This window comes from Microchirus variegatus (genome assembly GCF_963457635.1).
Source record: "Microchirus variegatus genome assembly, chromosome: 4".
Taxonomy (NCBI): domain Eukaryota; kingdom Metazoa; phylum Chordata; class Actinopteri; order Pleuronectiformes; family Soleidae; genus Microchirus; species Microchirus variegatus.
The window spans coordinates 38,012,918-38,031,976 of record NC_139805.1 but is presented as its reverse complement, the minus strand read 5'-3'; the positions used below and the strand labels follow the sequence as shown (position 1 = coordinate 38,031,976).

Genomic DNA, 19,059 nt, shown 5'->3' with positions numbered 1-19,059 from the left:
CACGTTACGTTCCATAACGAGGTCCCTGAGCATATTTTCCGACGTCGCATTTTACTGCAGTTCAAATGTTTCAACGTGAACGACTGAGCGTGAATTTTTCACTCGACAAATTTATCGTATATATTCCGGGCTTTTTTACAGAATTTCTTCAGGTGAAAAATTCACTCCGTGTTTGGTGTGAAACGATGTCTTACGATCCATGTTGCGTTACATCGCGTTACAATCTCTTTATTCTATTTACGAGATTTTAAATATTTTGCCTTGAACGACCGAAGCCAACGACGTGAATTTTTCACCAAACAAATTCATCGTAAGTTCTCGTCGTTTGTCGTGAACTCGCTGTCGCGTTAATATAAACATTAAAGACGGAGGTTTTTGTCGTAAAAACACGAGGAAAATCTGACTCTGACACATTTATGTTCATCAAGTAAAACCATGACTTCATATGAACGCTAGGGGGCAGCAGAGGCCGTCAAATCACCAGTGAACACAGCTGCTCTTCAGCACGTTCTGTTTAATGTTGACTTAATGACTTAATGTCTGATCATTATTAGACTTTAAGTCATAATAATGGAACTAATAACTATTTCACAATCATTAACTTTCTATAGTTTTTAAAAGATTTAAAGTTATCAATAAAGTGTTTAAATTCAGAACAATATATTATTTATTTTTTTAAAGATTTTTCATTGATAAATAAATCACTTTGACACACAAAGAGAATGATGAAAATAAAAGAATATAAACACGTGAAAGTGGACTGTCCCTTTAAGAGCTCGGCTGCAGTGGGAGGAGTCAGCAGCAGGCGGCGCTGTGGCGCTTAGCCCCGCCCACTGCTCGTCACCATCACACTCTGCTGCAGCAGCTGCTACAAACAGCGGCTCCCTGTGATCACGTGATCAGCTGATCGATCAGGATCTTCATCATCATCATCATCATCGAACATGATCAGTGTCACAGGAAGAGGAGCGATGCGGCCGCACTGTGGCGCTGTCTGACATGACGCTGCTGCACACGCACACACGCACACACACATACACACACACACACACACACACACACACGGTTTCTCCGGTGACTGCAAACAGCGGCGCCTCTGTGATCAGGTAAGTGTGACGTCACAGGACTGTGTGTGTGTGTGTGTGTGTGTGTGTGTGTGTGTGTGTGTGTGTGTGTGTGTGTGTGTGTGTGTGTGTGTGAGCAGCTAAACGCAACTTTAGAGGGCGTGGTTTCAGGTTTAAGTTTAGTTTAAGGTGAAACATGAATTAGGTCTGTATGTATGTATATATGTGTACACATTTACGTATGTGTATATATATATATATGTGTGTGTGTGTATGTATATATATATATACATGTACACATTACTGTATACATGTATACATTTACGTATGTGTATATATATGTGTGTGTGTGTATATATATACATGTACACATTACTGTGTACATGTATATATTTACGTATGTGTATATATATGTGTGTGTGTATATGTATATATATATACATGTACACATTACTGTGTACATGTATACATTTACGTATGTGTATATATGTGTGTGTGTATATGTATATATATACATGTACACATTACTGTGTACATGACGTAGCGTACAATCTTTCTGATAATCTTAGAATTAAATCTGGGGGGGGGAAATCTGATAATCGTTTAGTAAAATCTGGAAAATCTTTCCAATAATTGTTAAGTAAAATCTGGAAAGGTTTCCCGATAATAGTAGTGTAAATTCTTTCCGATAATTGTAGCGCAAAATCTTTCCGATAATCTTAGAGTAAAATTGGAAAAATCTTTCCCATAATCGTGAAGTAAACTCTGGAAAGGCCTTCCCTATAATCGTACATTAAAATCTTTGATAATCGTAGCGTGAAATCTGGAAAATCTTTCCCATAATCGCAAAACTCAAATCTGCAAAAGCTTTAGGGTTAGTCGAGTCTTTCTTAAAATGAAAAGTTTTCTGATAATTGTAAAATAAAGTCGGGCTAAAAACTAAAAAAATTTGACGTGAAAACGTCGACTTAAAGTTGACATTAATGTTGTGTTCTGATGACCTCAGTGATGATGTCACACCTCAGTGACCTGCCCACACACAGCTGGATGACTCACCTGCCACCTGCTCTGTGGGACACGCCCCTTTATCACCTGGCCATTCCAGGTGAGTCGACCTGCACCAGTCACTCACTCTCCCACACCAAAGTCACTCACTCTCCCGCTCTAAAGTCACTCACTCTCCCACACCAAAGTCACTCACTCTCCCACACCAAAGTCACTCACTCTGCCACAGCAGTCACTCACTCTCCCACACCAAAGTCGCTCAATCTCCCACACCAAAGTCGCTCACTCTCACACACCAAAGTCACTCACTCTCACACACCAAAGTCCCTCACTCTGCCACACCAAAGTCACTCACTCTCTCACACCAAAGTCACTCACTCTCCCACACCAAAGTCACTCACTCTGCCACACCAAAGTCACTCACTCTCCCACACCAAAGTCACTCACTCTCCCACACCAATGTCACTCACTCTCCCACACCAAAGTCACTTACTCTGCCACACCAATGTCACTCACTCTCCCACACCAAAGTCACTCACTCTCCCACACCAAAGTCACTCACTCTCCCACACCAAAGTCACTCACTCTCCCACACCAATGTCACTCACTCTCCCACACCAAAGTCACTCACTCTCCCACACCAATGTCACTCACTCTCCCACACCAAAGTCACTCACTCTGCCACACCAAAGTCACTCACTCTCCCACACCAATGTCACTCACTCTGCCACACCAAAGTCACTCACTCTCCCACACCAATGTCACTCACTCTCCCACACCAAAGTCACTCACTCTCCCACACCAATGTCACTCACTCTCCCACACCAGAGTCACTCACTCTGCCACACCAAAGTCACTCACTCTCCCACACCAATGTCACTCACTCTCCCACACCAAAGTCACTCACTCTGCCACACCAAAGTCACTCACTCTCCCACACCAAAGTCACTCACTCACTCTCTCACACCAAAGTCACTCACTCTCCCACACCAAAGTCACTCACTCTCCCACACCAAAGTCACTCACTCTCCCACACCAAAGTCACTCACTCACTCTCCCACACCAAAGTCACTCACTCTCACACACCAAAGTCACTCACTCTCCCACACCAAAGTCGCTCACTCTCCCACACCAAAGTCACTCACTCTCCCACACCAAAGTCACTCACTCTCGCACACCAAAGTCACTCACTTTGCCACACCAAAGTCACTCACTCTGCCACAGCAGTCACTCACTCTCCCACACCAAAGTCGCTCAATCTCCCACACCAAAGTCGCTCACTCTCACACACCAAAGTCGCTCACTCTCACACACCAAAGTCGCTCACTCTCCCACACCAAAGTCACTCACTTTGCCACACCAAAGTCACTCACTCTCCCACACCAAAGTCGCTCAATCTCCCACACCAAAGTCGCTCACTCTCCCACACCAAAGTCACTCACTCTCACACACCAAAGTCACTCACTCTACCACACCAAAGTCACTCACTCTCCCACACCAGTCACTCACTCTCTCACACCAAAGTCACTCACTCTGACACACCAAAGTCACTCACAAAGTCACTCACTCTCACACACCAAAGTCACTCACTCTGAGCTAAAATCACTGATTTTCTCTATGGACTTTGGTGTGGGAGAGTGATTGGTTTATAAACTTCAGTTTCCTTTTGGAAAAGTTTACAAAATGTCTTACAAAATGATCATTCTTTGTCTCTCATCGTGTGTGTGTGTGTGTGTGTGTGTGTGTGTGTGTGTGTGTGTGTGTGTGTGTGTGTGTGTGTGTGTGTGTGTGTGTGTGTGTGTGTGTGTGTGTGTGTGTGTGTGTGTGTGTGTGTGTGTGTGTGTGTGTGTGTGTGTGTGTGTCAGGGAGTCACAATGCCATCACTTACTGTCTGGACATGAATGATCACTCTCCTGTAGACCTCACTCAGCCTGATCTGCTGCAGAAGCTCGACAAATACATGAAGCCCCTGATTCGTCCCTTTGTTTACAAGTGGGCGGTGACACAGGTGAAGTCACATGATCACGTCTTTATCTAAGTGTTAGACTGAAGTTTGTAAACCACTCACTCTCCCACACCAAAGTCACTCACTCTCCTACGTAGATATAATAGACTTTGTGTGTTTATGTGTGTGTGTGTGTGTGCGTGTGCATGTGCGTGTGTGTGGGTGTGTGTGTGTGTGTGTGTGTGTGTGTGTGTGTGTGTGTGTGTGTGTGTGTGTGTGTGTGTTGCAGGACGTCTCCATAAAGCAGCAGCTGGACTGTGGCGTCAGATACTGTGACCTCAGAATCGCTCACAGACCCAACGACAGTTCTACTGACCTGTACTTCTACCACGGTGTTTACACCACACTCACTGTTCAGGTACACACACACACACACACACTATGAATGTATGACTTTTTTGGTTTACTTTTTTTGTCCCCTTAGACCACCAAAGTTTGACTTTTAGTTTGATCTTTTTGTCCCCTTAGACCACCATAGTTTGACTTCTTGTCCCCTTAAATCACCATAGTTCGACTTTTTGTTTGATTTTTTTGTCCCCTTAGACCACCATTGTTTCACTTTTTGTCCCCTCAGACCACCATAGTGACTTTTGTTTGATTTTTTTGTCCCCTTAGACCACCATAGTTTGATTTTTTGTTTTACTTTTTTGTCCCCTTAGACCACCAAAGTTTGACTTTTTGTTTGATTTTTTTGTCCCCTTAGATCACCATAGTTTGATTTTTTGTTTTACTTTTTTGTCTCCTTAGACCACCATAGTTTGACTTTTGTGGTTTATTTTTTGTCCCCTTAGATCACCATAGTTTGACTTTTGTTTTACTTTTTGTCCCCTTACACCACCATAGTTTGATTTTTTTTGTCCCCTTAGACCACCATAGTTTGACTTTTTTGTTTGACTTTTTTGTCCCCTTAGACCACCATAGTTTTACTTTTTTGGACTTTTTTCATGGACAGTGATTATTGTCTCTTGTGTCCTCACAGAGCGTCCTCATGGACAGTGGTTGTTGTCTCTTGTGTCCTCACAGAGCGTCCTCATGGACAGTGGTTGTTGTCTCTTGTGTCCTCACAGAGCGTCCTCATGGACATCAGACAGTGGTTGGATCTTCATCCTAAAGAGCTGCTCATCCTCTCCTTCAGTCACTTCCTGTGTCTGAGTCCAGATCTTCACCTGATTCTGCTGAAGACCATACGCAACGTGTTCGCCTGCAAACTCTGTCCTAAGACGGTACTGTGACTCCTCCCCCTGCTCCTCCCCCTCCCCTGCCCCGCCCCCTGCTCCGCCCCCTCTGTCGACACACAGACTGATAACACTCTTGACTCAGTTCTTAATAATCTGCTCAGTCTTTCCTCACAAACGCTCAGACGTTTTGACCTGAACTCTAAATAAAATCATTGCTCCACATTCACACAAACCCACAGTCACATGACCACAAAAACACTAAAATAACCTGAACTGTGCCTTTAAATCACAACACTGAACACCGTGTGATTTCAGGAAACGTTAACTCTTCGAAACCTGTGGTCGCTCGGATACCAAGTGATCGTCTCCTACGAACACAGCCTGGCCGGTTGCCACGGCGACCTGTGGCCTCACATCCCGTACTGGTGGGCCAATAAATGTAGAGCTGAGGCTCTGATCCAGGAGTTAGAGCTCAGGAAACAAGATGGCCGACCAGGTGATGTCATCAACCACCACTCTTTCTCTCTTTTTTGTCACCTTTAGACCACCATAGTTTGACATTTTTGTCCCCTTTATACTACCATAGTTTTTGTCCCCATTAGACCACTATAGTTTGACTTGTTTGTCCCCATTAGGCCTCCGTATTTTGACGTTTTTGTCCCCATTAGACCACCATAGTTTGACTTTTTTGTCCCCATTAGTCTACCATAGTTTGACTTTTTTGTCCCCATTAGACCACCCTAGTTTGACTTTTTTGTCCCCTTTAGACCACCGTAGTTTGACTATTTTGTCCCCATTAGACCACCATAGCTTGAATTTTTTATCCCATTAGACCACCGTAGTTTGACTATTTTGTCCCCTTTAGACCACCATAGTTTGACTTTTTTATTCCCATTAGACCACCATAGTTTGACTTTTTTGTCCCCATTAGGCCACCGTAGTTTGACTTTTTTGTCCCCCTTAGACCACCATAGTTTGACTTTTTTGTCCCTTTCAGACCACCATAGTTTGACTTTTTTGTCCCCCTTAGACCACCATAGTTTGACTTTTTTGTACCCTTTCAGACCACCATAGTTTGACTTTTTTGTCCCTTTAGACCACCATAGTTTAACTTTTATGTCCCCTTTAGGCCACCATAGTTTGACTTTTTGTCCCCTTAGACCACCATATTTTGACTTTTTTGTCCTCGTTAGACCACCATAGTTTGACTTTGGTTTGGCAGAGTGAGTGGTTTAAATCCTGCGTATTACGTTTCAGGGGGATTCTTTGTGACGGGCATGAACTTGACCGAGGACCTAAAGTACATCTGCACTCACCCCACAGAGACCCTGAAGGACCTGGTGATGTCCACCAACCCCACGCTGCTCTCGTGGGTCAAAGGTCAAACACCAGGGGTCAGCGTTGACTCTCTGAACATCATCGCAGGAGACTTTGTCTCAGAAAGCGACTTTGCAGCGACGGTCATCGCACTGAACCACAAACTGCTGAAAAAGTCCCTGTGACTTTTCACCGCGTTTAAAGGTCCAGTCTGTGACGTTTATTATGGTATGGCTGAACCACTGTTGCCTAGCAACAACTTAACGCCGCTAACGTCTAATAAATACGTGAACAGTAGAAGTCTGTAAGAGAATGCTGATACTTACGTTTAAAAGAGTCTGTGACGTACGATGCTGCGGCTGTTTAGGCTCCGCCTCCTTCAGAGAATCCAACTTTTAACTGAACTAAAAATAAACTCGTAACTATTTAAAGGCTTTTTATTCAATGTTTAACGTAACAAACATTTGTTTATTTATTTACGTGAACAAAATATCGCGACATTTCCTGGCGTGACACGGTATCGATATATGGAAATAATCTTGTTTTCTGTTGTAATTAAGCCTCTGACCACTAGTGGGCAGCAGACTTTCGGCCATTTGATTCACTATTGTTGCTGAATATAAGTTTTCATGGCGGCCATCTTTGTACTGTAGCCCAGCATGGACAAATTAAGGACTTTGTTTTTCTGTCCCCCTTAGAACACCATAGTTTTGACCCTTTTTTCTTTTTTACCTTTATGTCCCCCTTAGACCACCATAGTTTGATCATTTTCTTTTTTACTTTTTGTCCCCCTTAGACCACCATAGTTTTCCTTTTAAAAAAAAACGTTTTTGTCCCCCTTAGACCACCATAGTTTGACTTTTTTGTCCCCCTTAGACCACCATAGTTTGACCTTTATTTTTTTTTACTTTTTGTCCCCCTTAGACCACCATAGTTTTCCTTTAAAAAAAAACGTTTTTGTCCCCCTTAGACCACTATAGTTTGACTTTTTTGACCCCTTAGACCACCATAGTTTGACTTTTTTGTCCTGTAGACAACCATAATTTTCCTTTTTTAAAACCTTTTTGTCCCCTTAGACCACCATAGTTTGACTTTAAAAAAAAACTTTTTTGTTCCCCCTTAGACCACCATAGTTTTCCTCTTTTTTTAACCTTTTTGTCCCCCTTAGACCACCATAGTTTGACCTTTTTTTTTTAACTTTTTGTCCCCCTTAGACCACCATAGTTTTCCTTTTTGTTTTTTTACTTTTCTGTCCCCTTAGACCACCATAGTTTTCCTTTTTTGTCCCCCTTAGACCACCATAGTTTGACCTTTTTTGTGCCCCTTAGACCACCATAGTTTGACTTTTTTTGTCCCCCTTAGACCACCATAGTTTTACTTTTTTGTCCCCCGTAGTCCACCATAATATTTCTTTTTTTAAACCTTTTTGTCCCCGTAGACCACCATAATTTTCCTTTTTAAAAAAAAATCTTTTTGTCCCCTTAGACCACCATAGTTTGTCATATCCTCTCTGACGGTGAGCGTAAAGCTGAAGATATTCAGTTTGCTGCAGTTTGCAGCTTCACCACTAGATGTCACTGTCACAGACTGGTCCTTTAAATGATTTTAGCATGAAACAAACAAACGATACTTGAATTCTTCATATTTCATATTAATGCACTTTTAAAGGCAGTGAAATGTTTCAGAAGCTTTTATTCTTTCACTTTTCATGACTTTTTCTGCTGACTAAAGCAATAAACAGCTGACTCATGGAACGCCATCGTAGGCTTTTTAGACTTTGAAGCACAAACAACGTTAACGAGCACACGACTGTGATGTAAACAACAACAACAACGTTCAGGAAGTCGTTCACCGGTGTCACATGACCTGTGTCACATGACCTGTGTTTGTTCTGTGTAAAATAAGCATGACGTTCATTTGCATGAAAACAAACGTGACTGTTCTACTTTAACACAGGCCTTTATTTTGAAAGGATGCTGCACCACTGTGCCTGTAGACAATAAACTTTGATTTTTCTTAATCTCATCGTCTCACTTTGTACTTGTGTTTTTTGTCCCCCTTAGACCACCATAGTTTGACTTAAAAAAACAAACACTTTTTGTCCCACTTAGACCACCATAGTTTGACTTAAAAAAAACTTTTTTGTCCCCCTCAGACCACCATAGTTTGACTTTTCTTTAACCTTTTTGTCCCCCTTAGACCACCATAGTTTGACTTTAAAAAAACTTTTTTGTCCCCCTTAGACCACCATAGTTTCTTTTTTTCTTTACTTTTTTGTCCCCCTTAGATAACCCTAGTTTGACTTTTAAAAACTTTTTTATCCCCCTTAGACCACCATAGTTTTACTTTTTAAACTTGTTTGTCCCCCTTAGACCACCATAGTTTGGTTTTTTTTGTACTTTTTTATCCCCCTTAGACCACCGTAGTTTGATTTTAAAAAACTTTTTTGTCCCCCTTAGACCACCATAGTTTGGCTTAAAAAAAACACTTTTTATCCCCCTTAGACCACCATAGTTTGACTTTAAAAAAACTTTTTTGTCCCCCTAAGACCACCATAGTTTGACTTTTATTTAACTTTTTTGTCCCCCTTAGACCACCATAGTTTGACTTAAAGAAAAAACTTTTTTATCCCCCTCAGAACACCATAGTTTTACTTTTTAAACTTGTTTGTCCCCCTTAGACCACCATAGTTTCTTCTTTTTTTTTACTTTTTTGTCCCCCTTAGACCACCGTAGTTTTTTAAATTTATTTATATTTTACTTTTTTGTCCCCCTTAGACCACCGTAGTTTGACTTTAAAAAACACTTTTTTGTCCCCGTTAGACCACCATAGTTTGACTTTTCTTTAACTTTTTTGTCCCCCTTAGACCGTCATAGTTTGACTTAAAAAAATGTAATCCCCCTTAGACCACCATAGTTTGACTTTAAAAAAAACTTTTTTTTATCCCCCTTAGACCACCTAGTTTGACTTTTAAAAACTTTTTTGTCCCCCTTAGACCACCATAGTTTGACTTTTCTTTAACTTTTTTGTCCCCCTTAGACCGTCATAGTTTGACTTAAAAAAAATGTAATCCCCCTTAGACCACCATAGTTTGACTTTAAAAAAAACTTTTTTTATCCCCCTTAGACCACCTAGTTTGACTTTTAAAAACTTTTTTTGTCCCCCTTAGACCACCATAGTTTGACTTTTTTTATGTGTGTGCGTTTGTGTGTGTGTGTGTGCGTGGTAATCAAATGTGAAAAAAAAAAAAAAGTTTTGTTTGTTGAAATTAAATAAAGTTTTCCATTAGCCCCGCCCCTCGTGTTGACGTCACAGCAGCAGCGTCAATAATGTATTAGTTTTATGTTGGTGGTGAATCAGTGTCTTAATGACGTCACAGCTCGTTATTTCAAACGTTTTCTCTTGTTTTTTTGTTTTTTTCAGATCAGTTTCAGTGAAACTTTAGAAGAATCAGGAAATTCTTCCTGTTTCCTCGGGGGAGGGGGCGGGGCTGTGTGTGTGTGCGCGTGACTCTCATCGATCCTGATCCTGGTGATGATCAGGTCTGGATCAGGTCTGGATCAGGTTCTGGATCAGGTCTGGATCAGGTCTGGTTCTGATGGACCTTCAGGACTGGATGTCTCAGCTTCCGCAGCAGTTGTGGGAAACTGAACTGACTCAACTAACTTTACCAGGTAAACCAGTTAAAAGCAGGTGAACCAGGTGTTTACGACGCGTCTGTTTCTCCTTTTCTGCGCAGATTTTATTTACTTTACACTTTTTTATTCTTCGTGTTTTTCTCGTTTTCTCTTAAATCTGAAATCTGAACGTTCTTTTTTCCTTCTTTTGTGTCTAAAACGAGCCGCGGTTGAATTCACGCTGCGCCGCTCGTAGCGTAATTATGGTACTGAACGATCCGCTGGTCCTTAAAGATACATACACTGTTTTTTTTCTGCTCCTTTTCTCCGTGGTTTCAGCTGCTCATGATGAGACGATATTATCGTTTATCGTGATAAAAATCACTGACGTTGATATTCATCGTGGTGAATTTATTTTGTAGCGATAATCGGAAGAAAAACATTAATACTTCACTTCTATAGTAGCAAATTACAACATACAGTCCTTGTAATTTCTTTTTTTTTAGTATTTTCCACATGGGGGCGCTGCATGTTTACGCTTTAGTTGAAGAATCTAAAAAATCTGTATTAAAATATGATTTTATTTATTGCAATATTATTGGTCGTTTCTACATCGCTGTGTCTTAGTTTACACTTATTTTGTTCTTGGACAAAAAATTAAGGGACATTTTGCTTCAATCAGTGTCTTCTTTGATATTAGTTATTATATTATGGGATGTCCTGTGTAGGTTTTATGTGGAAGATCCAGTGGAGTTGTTTTTTCTTATATGTTTAAAATAAATGTCGAGGTAATTTGAGCAGAATTCCCCTTTAATGTATTAAAAAACTTGTACGTAAACACTGTCATGTCTCTTTAAGGACCTGCGGCTCGCTCAGTGGAGTATTTACGCGACTATCTGCGCAGCAACAACAACAATAACAGCGGCTCATTTTACCACAGGATCGATAAAAACGTGTTTATATGTGTATTATATTACTGTGTTGTTGAATAAACACACAATAAATCGTTAGATTAAACTCTTAAAAAACAAATACAAACACATATAGAGGTTAGCAGGTGACATTTAAGCTAGCAGGTGTAATTTAACAGTCAAATTACGAGATTAAACTTGAGAAAAACGTAATCTCTTCACATAAATCCCTGACACAGTTGACTGGAACTAAAACCGCGTAAAACGCTGTGGTTTTTATTCGTTTTTTCTTCACTTCTTTGTCAAGTTTTCACGTTTTAAATCGCTCTTTTTCTTTCTTTCTTCGCCGGGAAGTTACCGTCAATCACACGCGGACGCTACCCTTTCAAAATAAACTTCCGCTTAGACAGGAAATGGACAAATCGCGAGATTAAACTTGAGCAAATGACGTAAATCCCTGCCACATTTGACTCGAAATAAAGCCCCGTGAAACGATGTGTTTTTTTTTTCCTTTCTTCTTAATTTTTTTGTCAAGTTTTCATGTTCTTTTACTTCGCTCTTGCTCGTTTTCTTTCTTTCTTCGCCGGGAAGTTGCCGTCAATCACACGCGGACGTTACCCTTTCAAAATTAACTCCGCTTAGACAGGAAATAACCAAAAAATGACGTCATAAAAGTTTGAAATTTACATAGGTACCAGACAAACAGGTTATTATCTGCAATCTATGTAAAAACAAGCAGTGAGAGAACACCGTGTTCTATCTATCTATCTATCTATCTATCTATCTATCTATCTATCTATCTATCTATCTATCTATCTATCTATCTATCTATCTATCTATCTATCTATCTATCTGTCTCATTGTATAACTGATGTTTATTTATTGTGATTGTGTGCAGGAAGTCACGATGCCATGAGTTATTGTCTGGACATCTGCTCTCCACTGCTCAGGTCTGAGTCAGACTCTTTCAGAATAATGGACAAACTCTTCTACTGCTTCACCAGACCTGCTATCTTTAAATGGGCCACGACACAGGTACAATATTTATATTATATATATGTTTATATTATTTATAAATTATATATATGTTGTTTTTGAATATTGTTTTATATACATATATATATATAAAATACAGACTTTTCCTTGTGTAAACTGAATTTGTAAACCACTCACTCTCCCACACCAAAGTCACTCACTCTGCCACACCAAAGTCACTCACTCTCCCACACCAAAGTCCCTCAGTCTCCCACATCAAAGTCACTCACTCTCCCACACCAAAGTCACTCACTCTCCCACACCAAAGTCCATAGACTTTTTTGGTCCCCTTTAGGCCACCGTAGCCTTTTTTAAAAACTTTTTTTGTCCCTTTAGACCACCATAGTTTGACTTTTTTGTCCCCTTTAGACCACCATAGTTTGACTCTTTTGTTTGATTTTTTGTCCCCTTAGACCACCATAGTTTGACTTTTTTTTGTCCCCTTTAGACCACCATAGTTTGACTTTTTTGTCCCCTTAGACCACCATAGTTTGACTTTTTTGTCCCCTTAGACCACCATAGTTTGACTTTTTCTGTCCCCTTTAGTCCACCATGGTTTGACTTTTTGTCCCCTTAGACCACCATAGTTTGACTTTTTTGTCCTCTTTAGACCACCGTAGTTTGACTTTTTGTCCCCTTAGACCACCATAGTTTGACTTTTTTGTCCTCTTTAGACCACCATAGTTTGACTTTTTGTCCCCTTAGACCACCATAGTTTGACTTTTTTGGCCATTCCAGGTGAGTCGACCTGCACCAGTCACTCACTCTCCCACACCAAAGTCACTCACTCTCCCACACCAAAGTCACTCACTCTCTCACACCAAAGTCACTCACTCTCCCACACCAAAGTCACTCACTCTCCCACACCAAAGTCACTCACTCTCCCACACCAAAGTCACTCACTCTCCCACACCAAAGTCACTCACTCTCCCACACCAAAGTCCATAGAGTAAACGTAAAGTAATTTAGACTTAATTTAGAGACACAAAGTGACCACAGGAGGCAGCAGAGGACCAGCAGCTCCTGTGTCCCTGTGAGCTAAAATCACTGGATTTTCTCTGTGGACTCTGGTGTGGGAGAGTGAGCGGTTTACAAACTTGAGTTTCTGCTTGTTGCCCCTGTGATTGAGCCTCTGGTTCTCAGCAGCAGGGGGCGCTCACAGCACCTGAACTGTCCCCCTTTTATTAACTGTGGTGTTCAGGACAGAAGCATCGAGGATCAACTCTCCGCAGGAATCCGTTACTTTGATTTGCGAGTGGCTCGAAAACCTCACGACTCGTCCACAGACTTATTCTTCACACACGTGATCTACACTCACTTAACAGTTTTGGTGAGTTTATTCAAGACCAAGTTTGGTGATTTTCTCACAGGTTGATTCACAGTAAAGGTTTGTTTATTTCTCCCTCACAGGAAACTCTGCTGTCAGTGGAGTCGTGGTTAGAGTCTCACCCCACAGAGGTCGTCGTCCTTGCCCTCAGTCACTTTGAAGGAATGAGCGACAGATGCCACGAGTCCTTCATTCACTCCCTGAAGAAGCTGTTTGGCTCTAAACTCTGTCCTCGGACGGTGAGTTCACGCTCTGCTGCTCAAGCTTCTTCTTCTTCTTCTGTTCCACTGAGTAAACCACGTCTAACGCCGACAGGAGTCGGTGGTGACGCTGCGCTCTCTGTGGGCGTCCGGTCACCAGATCATCCTGAGCTACGACGACGACCGCAGCGCCGCCAGACACGTGGAGCTGTGGCCCGACGTGCCGTACAACTGGGCCAATCAGAGGACGGCGCAGGGAGTCGTTGACTTCCTGGACAGGAAGAAAGAGGCGGGACGTCCAGGTGAGTTTACACCCAAAGAGGGGGCGGAGTTTAGCGTAAATACATCAGCTGTTAGACAGACTTTAATATCAGGAAACTCAAGTTAGTAAACAGTTTGACCCCTTTAGACCACCATAGTTTGTCCCCATTAGACCACCATAGTTTGACCTTTTTGTCCCCATTAGACCACCATAGTTTGACATTTTTGTCCCCATTAGACCACCATAGTTTGTCCCCATTAGACTACCGTAGTGTGTCCCCATTAGACCACCATAGTTTGTCCCCATTAGACTACTGTAGTGTGTCCCTATTAGACCTTTGTCCCCATTAGACCACCACAGTTTGACCCCATTAGACCACCACAGTTTGACCCCATTAGACCACCATAGTTTGACCCCATTAGACCACCATAGTTTGACTTTTTTGTCCCCATTAGACCACCATAGTGTGTCCCCATTAGACTTTTATCCCCATTAGACAACCATAGTTTGTCCCCATTAGACCACCATAGTTTGACATTTTGTCCCCATTAGGCCTCCATAGTTTGACCCCTTTAGACCACCATAGTTTGACATTTTTGTCCCCATTAGACAACCATAGTTTGTTCCCATTAGACCACCAAAGTGTGTTCCCTTTAGACCACCATGGTTTGACATTTTGTCCCCATTAGGCCTCCATAGTTTGACATTTGTGTCCCCATTAGACCACCATAGTTTGACCCCATTAGACCACCATAGTTTGACTTTTTTGTCCCCTTTAGACCACCAAAGTTTGACTTTTTGTCCCCTTAGACCACCATAGTTTGACTTTTTGTCCCCATTAGACCATCATAGTTTGACTTTTTTGTCCCCATTCGACCAGATCTCTAATTATTTAAAAAAATTAATTAATCTCAAAAATCTAATTTTTTCAGTTGTAAACATTTTGTAAACATGAACAGATGTGAAGTTTAATCTGAAAATGGTCATTTAAAAAAAATGTAATCTCAGTATTCTGCTTTTATTTTTCAGTATTTAGACTTTTCTCATAATTTCATCTGAGTTCTAATCATTTAATTTAATCTAAGAATTCTGACTTTTTCTCCTCAGAAATTAGAATTCTTCAAAATGTCATCTCAAAAATCAGATTCTTTTTTTTTCATTTTTTAAACTCTAACACATTTCGACTCAAAGTGTCATCTCAGAATTGAGATTTCTTTTTTTCTTCATATGTCGCAGATTTAAACTGTCTTCTTCTACCTTTAACAGATTAAACATCACAGTTTAATCATAAATTAATCACAGTTCAGCTCAAATTAAATACTGCACTGAACGTCATATAATTGAAATAAAAAGAGTTTTCTTCTTCTTCTTCAGACGGTTTCTTCGTCTCAGGTCTGAATCTCACCGCCGACCGTTACTTCATCGCCACGACGCCGGCTCAGACTCTGCGGACGCTGACGCTCAGTAACTGGACGAGTCTGCAGACGTGGCTGCAGCAGCAGCTTCCTGGTCCTGATCCTCAGAGTCTGAACATCATCGCAGGAGACTTTGTGGGAACTCTACCTCTCTGTGCTGAGGTCGTGGCTCTGAACCGGAAACTCCTGCACCTTCAGATTTAGACTAAAAACAACTGAAGCTGCTGCGGAAAAAACACTTTTTACTTTGTCTTAGAGTCGGTTTCATCAAGTTAGTTAATGAAACACGTTTTAAGTCAAGTTTGTAAACCACTCACTCTCCCACACCAAAGCCCATAGAGAAAATCAGTGATTTTAGCTCTGCTGGTCCTCTGCTGCCTCGTGTGGTCACTTTTTATGTCCCCATTAGACCACCATAGTTTGACTTTTTTGTCCCCTTCAGACCACCATAGTTTGACTTTTTTGTCCCCTTCAGACCACCATAGTTTTACTTTATTGTTTGACTTTTTTGTCCCCTTCAGACCACCATAGTTTGACTTTTTGTCCCCTTTAGACCACCAGTTTGACTTTTTTGTCCCCCTGAGACCACCATAGTTTGATTATTTTGTCCCCCTTAGACCACCATAGTTTGACTTTTTTGTCCCCTTTAGACCACCATAGTTTGACTTTTTTGTCCCCATTAGACCACCATAGTTTGACTTTTTTGTCCCCTTTAGACCACCATAGTTTGACTTTTTTGTCCCCATTAGACCACCATAGTTTGACTTTTTTGTCCCCTTTTGACCACCATAGTTTGACTTTTTTGTTCCCTTCAGACCACCATAGTTTGACTTTTTTGTCCCCTTTAGACCACCATAGTTTGACTTTTTTGTCCCCATTAGACCACCATAGTTTGACTTTTTTGTCCCCATTAGACCACCATAGTTTGACTTTTTTGTCCCCTTCAGACCACCATAGTTTGACTTTTTTGTCCCCATTAGACCACCATAGTTTGACTTTTTTGTCCCCATTAGACCACCATAGTTTGACTTTTTTGTCCCCATTAGACCACCATAGTTTGATTATTTTGTCCCCCTTAGACCACCATAGTTTGACTTTTTTGTCCCCTTTAGACCACCATAGTTTGACTTTTTTGTCCCCTTTAGACCACCATAGTTTGACTTTTTTGTCCCCTTTAGACCACCATAGTTTGACTTTTTTGTCCCCATTAGACCACCATAGTTTGACTTTTTTGTCCCCATTAGACCACCATAGTTTGACTTTTTTGTCCCCATTAGACCACCATAGTTTGACTTTTTTGTCCCCTTCAGACCACCATAGTTTGACTTTTTGTTCCCTTCAGACCACCAGTTTGACTTTTTTGTTCCCTTAAGACCACCATAGTTTGACTTTTTTGTTCCCTTCAGACCACCATAGTTTGACTTTTTTGTCCCCTTCAGACCACCATAGTTTGACTTTTTTGTCCCCTTCAGACCACCATAGTTTGACTTTTTTGTCCCCTTCAGACCACCATAGTTTGACTTTTTTGTTCCCTTTAGACCACCATAGTTTGACTTTTTTGTTCCCTTCAGACCACCATAGTTTGACTTTTTTGTTCCCTTCAGACCACCATAGTTTGACTTTTTTGTTCCCTTCAGACCACCATAGTTTGACTTTTTTGTTCCCTTCAGACCACCATAGTTTGACTTTTTTGTTCCCTTCAGACCACCATAGTTTGACTTTTTTGTTCCCTTCAGACCACCATAGTTTGACTTTTTTGTTCCCTTTAGACCACCATAGTTTGACTTTTTTGTCCCCTTCAGACCACCATAGTTTGACTTTTTTGTTCCCTTCAGACCACCATAGTTTGACTTTTTTGTTCCCTTCAGACCACCATAGTTTGACTTTTTTGTTCCCTTCAGACCACCATAGTTTGACTTTTTTGTTCCCTTTAGACCACCATAGTTTGACTTTTTTGTTCCCTTCAGACCACCATAGTTTGACTTTTTTGTTCCCTTCAGACCACCATAGTTTGACTTTTTTGTCCCCATTAGACCACCATAGTTTGACTTTTTTGTCCCCTGAACTTAAGACGTGATCTTAAAGATATCGTAGACTTAAACTGACGTAGATTTTATTCGCTGGGTCTTTTAACGGTAAAAGAAGTGTTTTTTTCTGACACGTGTAACACCTGCCTCACCTGTAGGGGGCAGTATACATGGAGATAAAGAGAAACAGAGGATTCTTCACATTGTTCCGTTACAAAATTAAATATTTTTATTCTCTGTACATTCAAGTTTTTTTTTTTTTTTTTTTTTACATCGCTTTAACTCTTCACTGTGGGCGTGGCTTGGAGTGGGCGTGGCCTACACCTTTTTCTAAAGTGATGGCGTTTCTGACCTTCAGCGTCCTCTAGTCACGTGACCTTCATCGCCTCCGATGACGTGACCTTCAGCGTCTCTGGTCACATGAACAGTTTCCTGTAGCGTCCGTACGCAGCGGCGCTGATGATGACCTTGACGAGGGCGGAGCCATCGTCTGCGTTCACCTGGACGTCCTGGACTGTAGCTGCTCTGTACAACCATCTGTGAGAGAAGGTCACATGATCAGAGGTTCACACCTTAACTAAGGTCTTCTTCTTCTCACCTTAACTTAACTAAGGTCTTCTTCTCACCTTAACTTAACTAAGGTCTTCTTCTCACCTTAACTTAACTAAGGTCTTCTTCTTCTCACCTTAACTTAACTAAGGTCTTCTTCTTCTCACCTTAACTTAACTAAGGTCTTCTTCTTCTCACCTTAACTTAACTAAGGTCTTCTTCTCCTCACCTTAACTGATCTGAGGTCAGATCCACTCTCAGGTCCATCACCAGTTTTCCCGTTGACTTGATGATCTTCTCTTCCACCGTCGTCTTCAGAGCGTCCAGACCTCTGTGCAGAAGAGCTGAGACGGACACAGCGTCCACCTGTGGACTCTGGTAACTGACAAAGGGACAGGAGGACAGGAGGAGGACAGAGGGACAAGAGGAGGACAGGGGGACAGGAGGAGGACAGAAGGACAGGAGGAGGACAGAAGGACAGGAGGACAGCGGGACAGGAAGAGGACAGGAGGAGGACAGAGGGACAGGAGGAGAGAGGGACGAGAGGACAGAGGGAAAGGAGGACAGAGAGACAGGAGGACAGAGGGACAAGAGGAGGACAGAGGGACAAGAGGAGGACAGAGGGACAAGAGGAGGACAGAGGGACAAGAGGAGGACAAAAGGACAGAGAGACAGGTGGACAGAGAGACAGGTGGACAAGAGGAGGACAGAGGGACAAGAGGAGGACAGAGGGACAGGAGGACAGAGAGACAGGTGGACAAGAGGAGGACAGAGGGACGAGAGGACAGGAGGACAAGAGGACGACAGAGGGACAAGAGGAGGACAGAGGGACAGGAGGACAGAGAGACAGGTGGACAAGAGGAGGACAGAGGGACAGGAGGAGAGAGGGACGAGAGGACAGAGGGACAGGAGGACAAGAGGACGACAGAGGGACAAGAGGAGGACAGAGGGACAGGAGGACAAGAGGAGGACAGAGGGACAGGAGGACAGAGAGACAGGAGGACAGAGGGACAGGAGGACAAGAGGACGACAGAGGGACAGGAGGACAGAGAGACAGGAGGACAAGAGGACGACAGAGGGACAAGAGGAGGACAGAGGGACAGGAGGACAAGAGGAGGACAGAGGGACAGGAGGACAGAGAGACAGG

General features: G+C 42.0%; 3 protein-coding genes across 4 annotated transcripts in view; 2 read left to right on the top strand and 1 right to left on the bottom strand.

Annotated features, from left to right (window-relative positions):
• Positions 1-1,031: 1,031 nt before the first annotated feature.
• Positions 1,032-6,754, top strand: plcxd1.1 (phosphatidylinositol-specific phospholipase C, X domain containing 1, tandem duplicate 1; the record flags this gene model as incomplete). Its single annotated transcript, XM_083888418.1, has 7 exons — positions 1,032-1,106; positions 2,071-2,169; positions 3,935-4,077; positions 4,304-4,432; positions 5,142-5,297; positions 5,568-5,748; positions 6,510-6,754. Exons 2-7 carry the CDS (start codon positions 2,073-2,075, stop codon positions 6,752-6,754), a joined length of 951 nt encoding a protein of 316 aa, XP_083744544.1. The 5' UTR covers positions 1,032-1,106; positions 2,071-2,072.
• Positions 6,755-10,167: 3,413 nt separating this feature from the next.
• Positions 10,168-15,540, top strand: plcxd1.2 (phospholipase C, X domain containing 1, tandem duplicate 2; the record flags this gene model as incomplete). Its single annotated transcript, XM_083888351.1, has 6 exons — positions 10,168-10,243; positions 11,996-12,132; positions 13,334-13,462; positions 13,543-13,698; positions 13,775-13,961; positions 15,296-15,540. 6 exons carry the CDS (start codon positions 10,168-10,170, stop codon positions 15,538-15,540), a joined length of 930 nt encoding a protein of 309 aa, XP_083744477.1.
• The window catches only part of gtpbp6 (GTP binding protein 6 (putative)), a 9,820-nt gene continuing 6,206 nt past the window's right edge, over positions 15,446-19,059 (bottom strand). The window contains exons 9-11 of one of the 2 annotated variants that reach the window (XR_014592806.1): positions 18,142-18,294; positions 17,716-17,900; positions 15,446-15,560 (exon numbers count right to left, since the gene is read on the bottom strand). Coding sequence is in view for 1 of the 2 variants with exons in the window: in XM_083887887.1 (XP_083744013.1) it covers positions 17,780-17,900; positions 18,142-18,294 (274 nt within the window). In the remaining variant the exon portion in view is untranslated. Of the gene's footprint in view, positions 15,561-17,640; positions 17,901-18,141; positions 18,295-19,059 lie in introns of those variants that run through there. The other variant, XM_083887887.1, reaches the window with a different exon arrangement.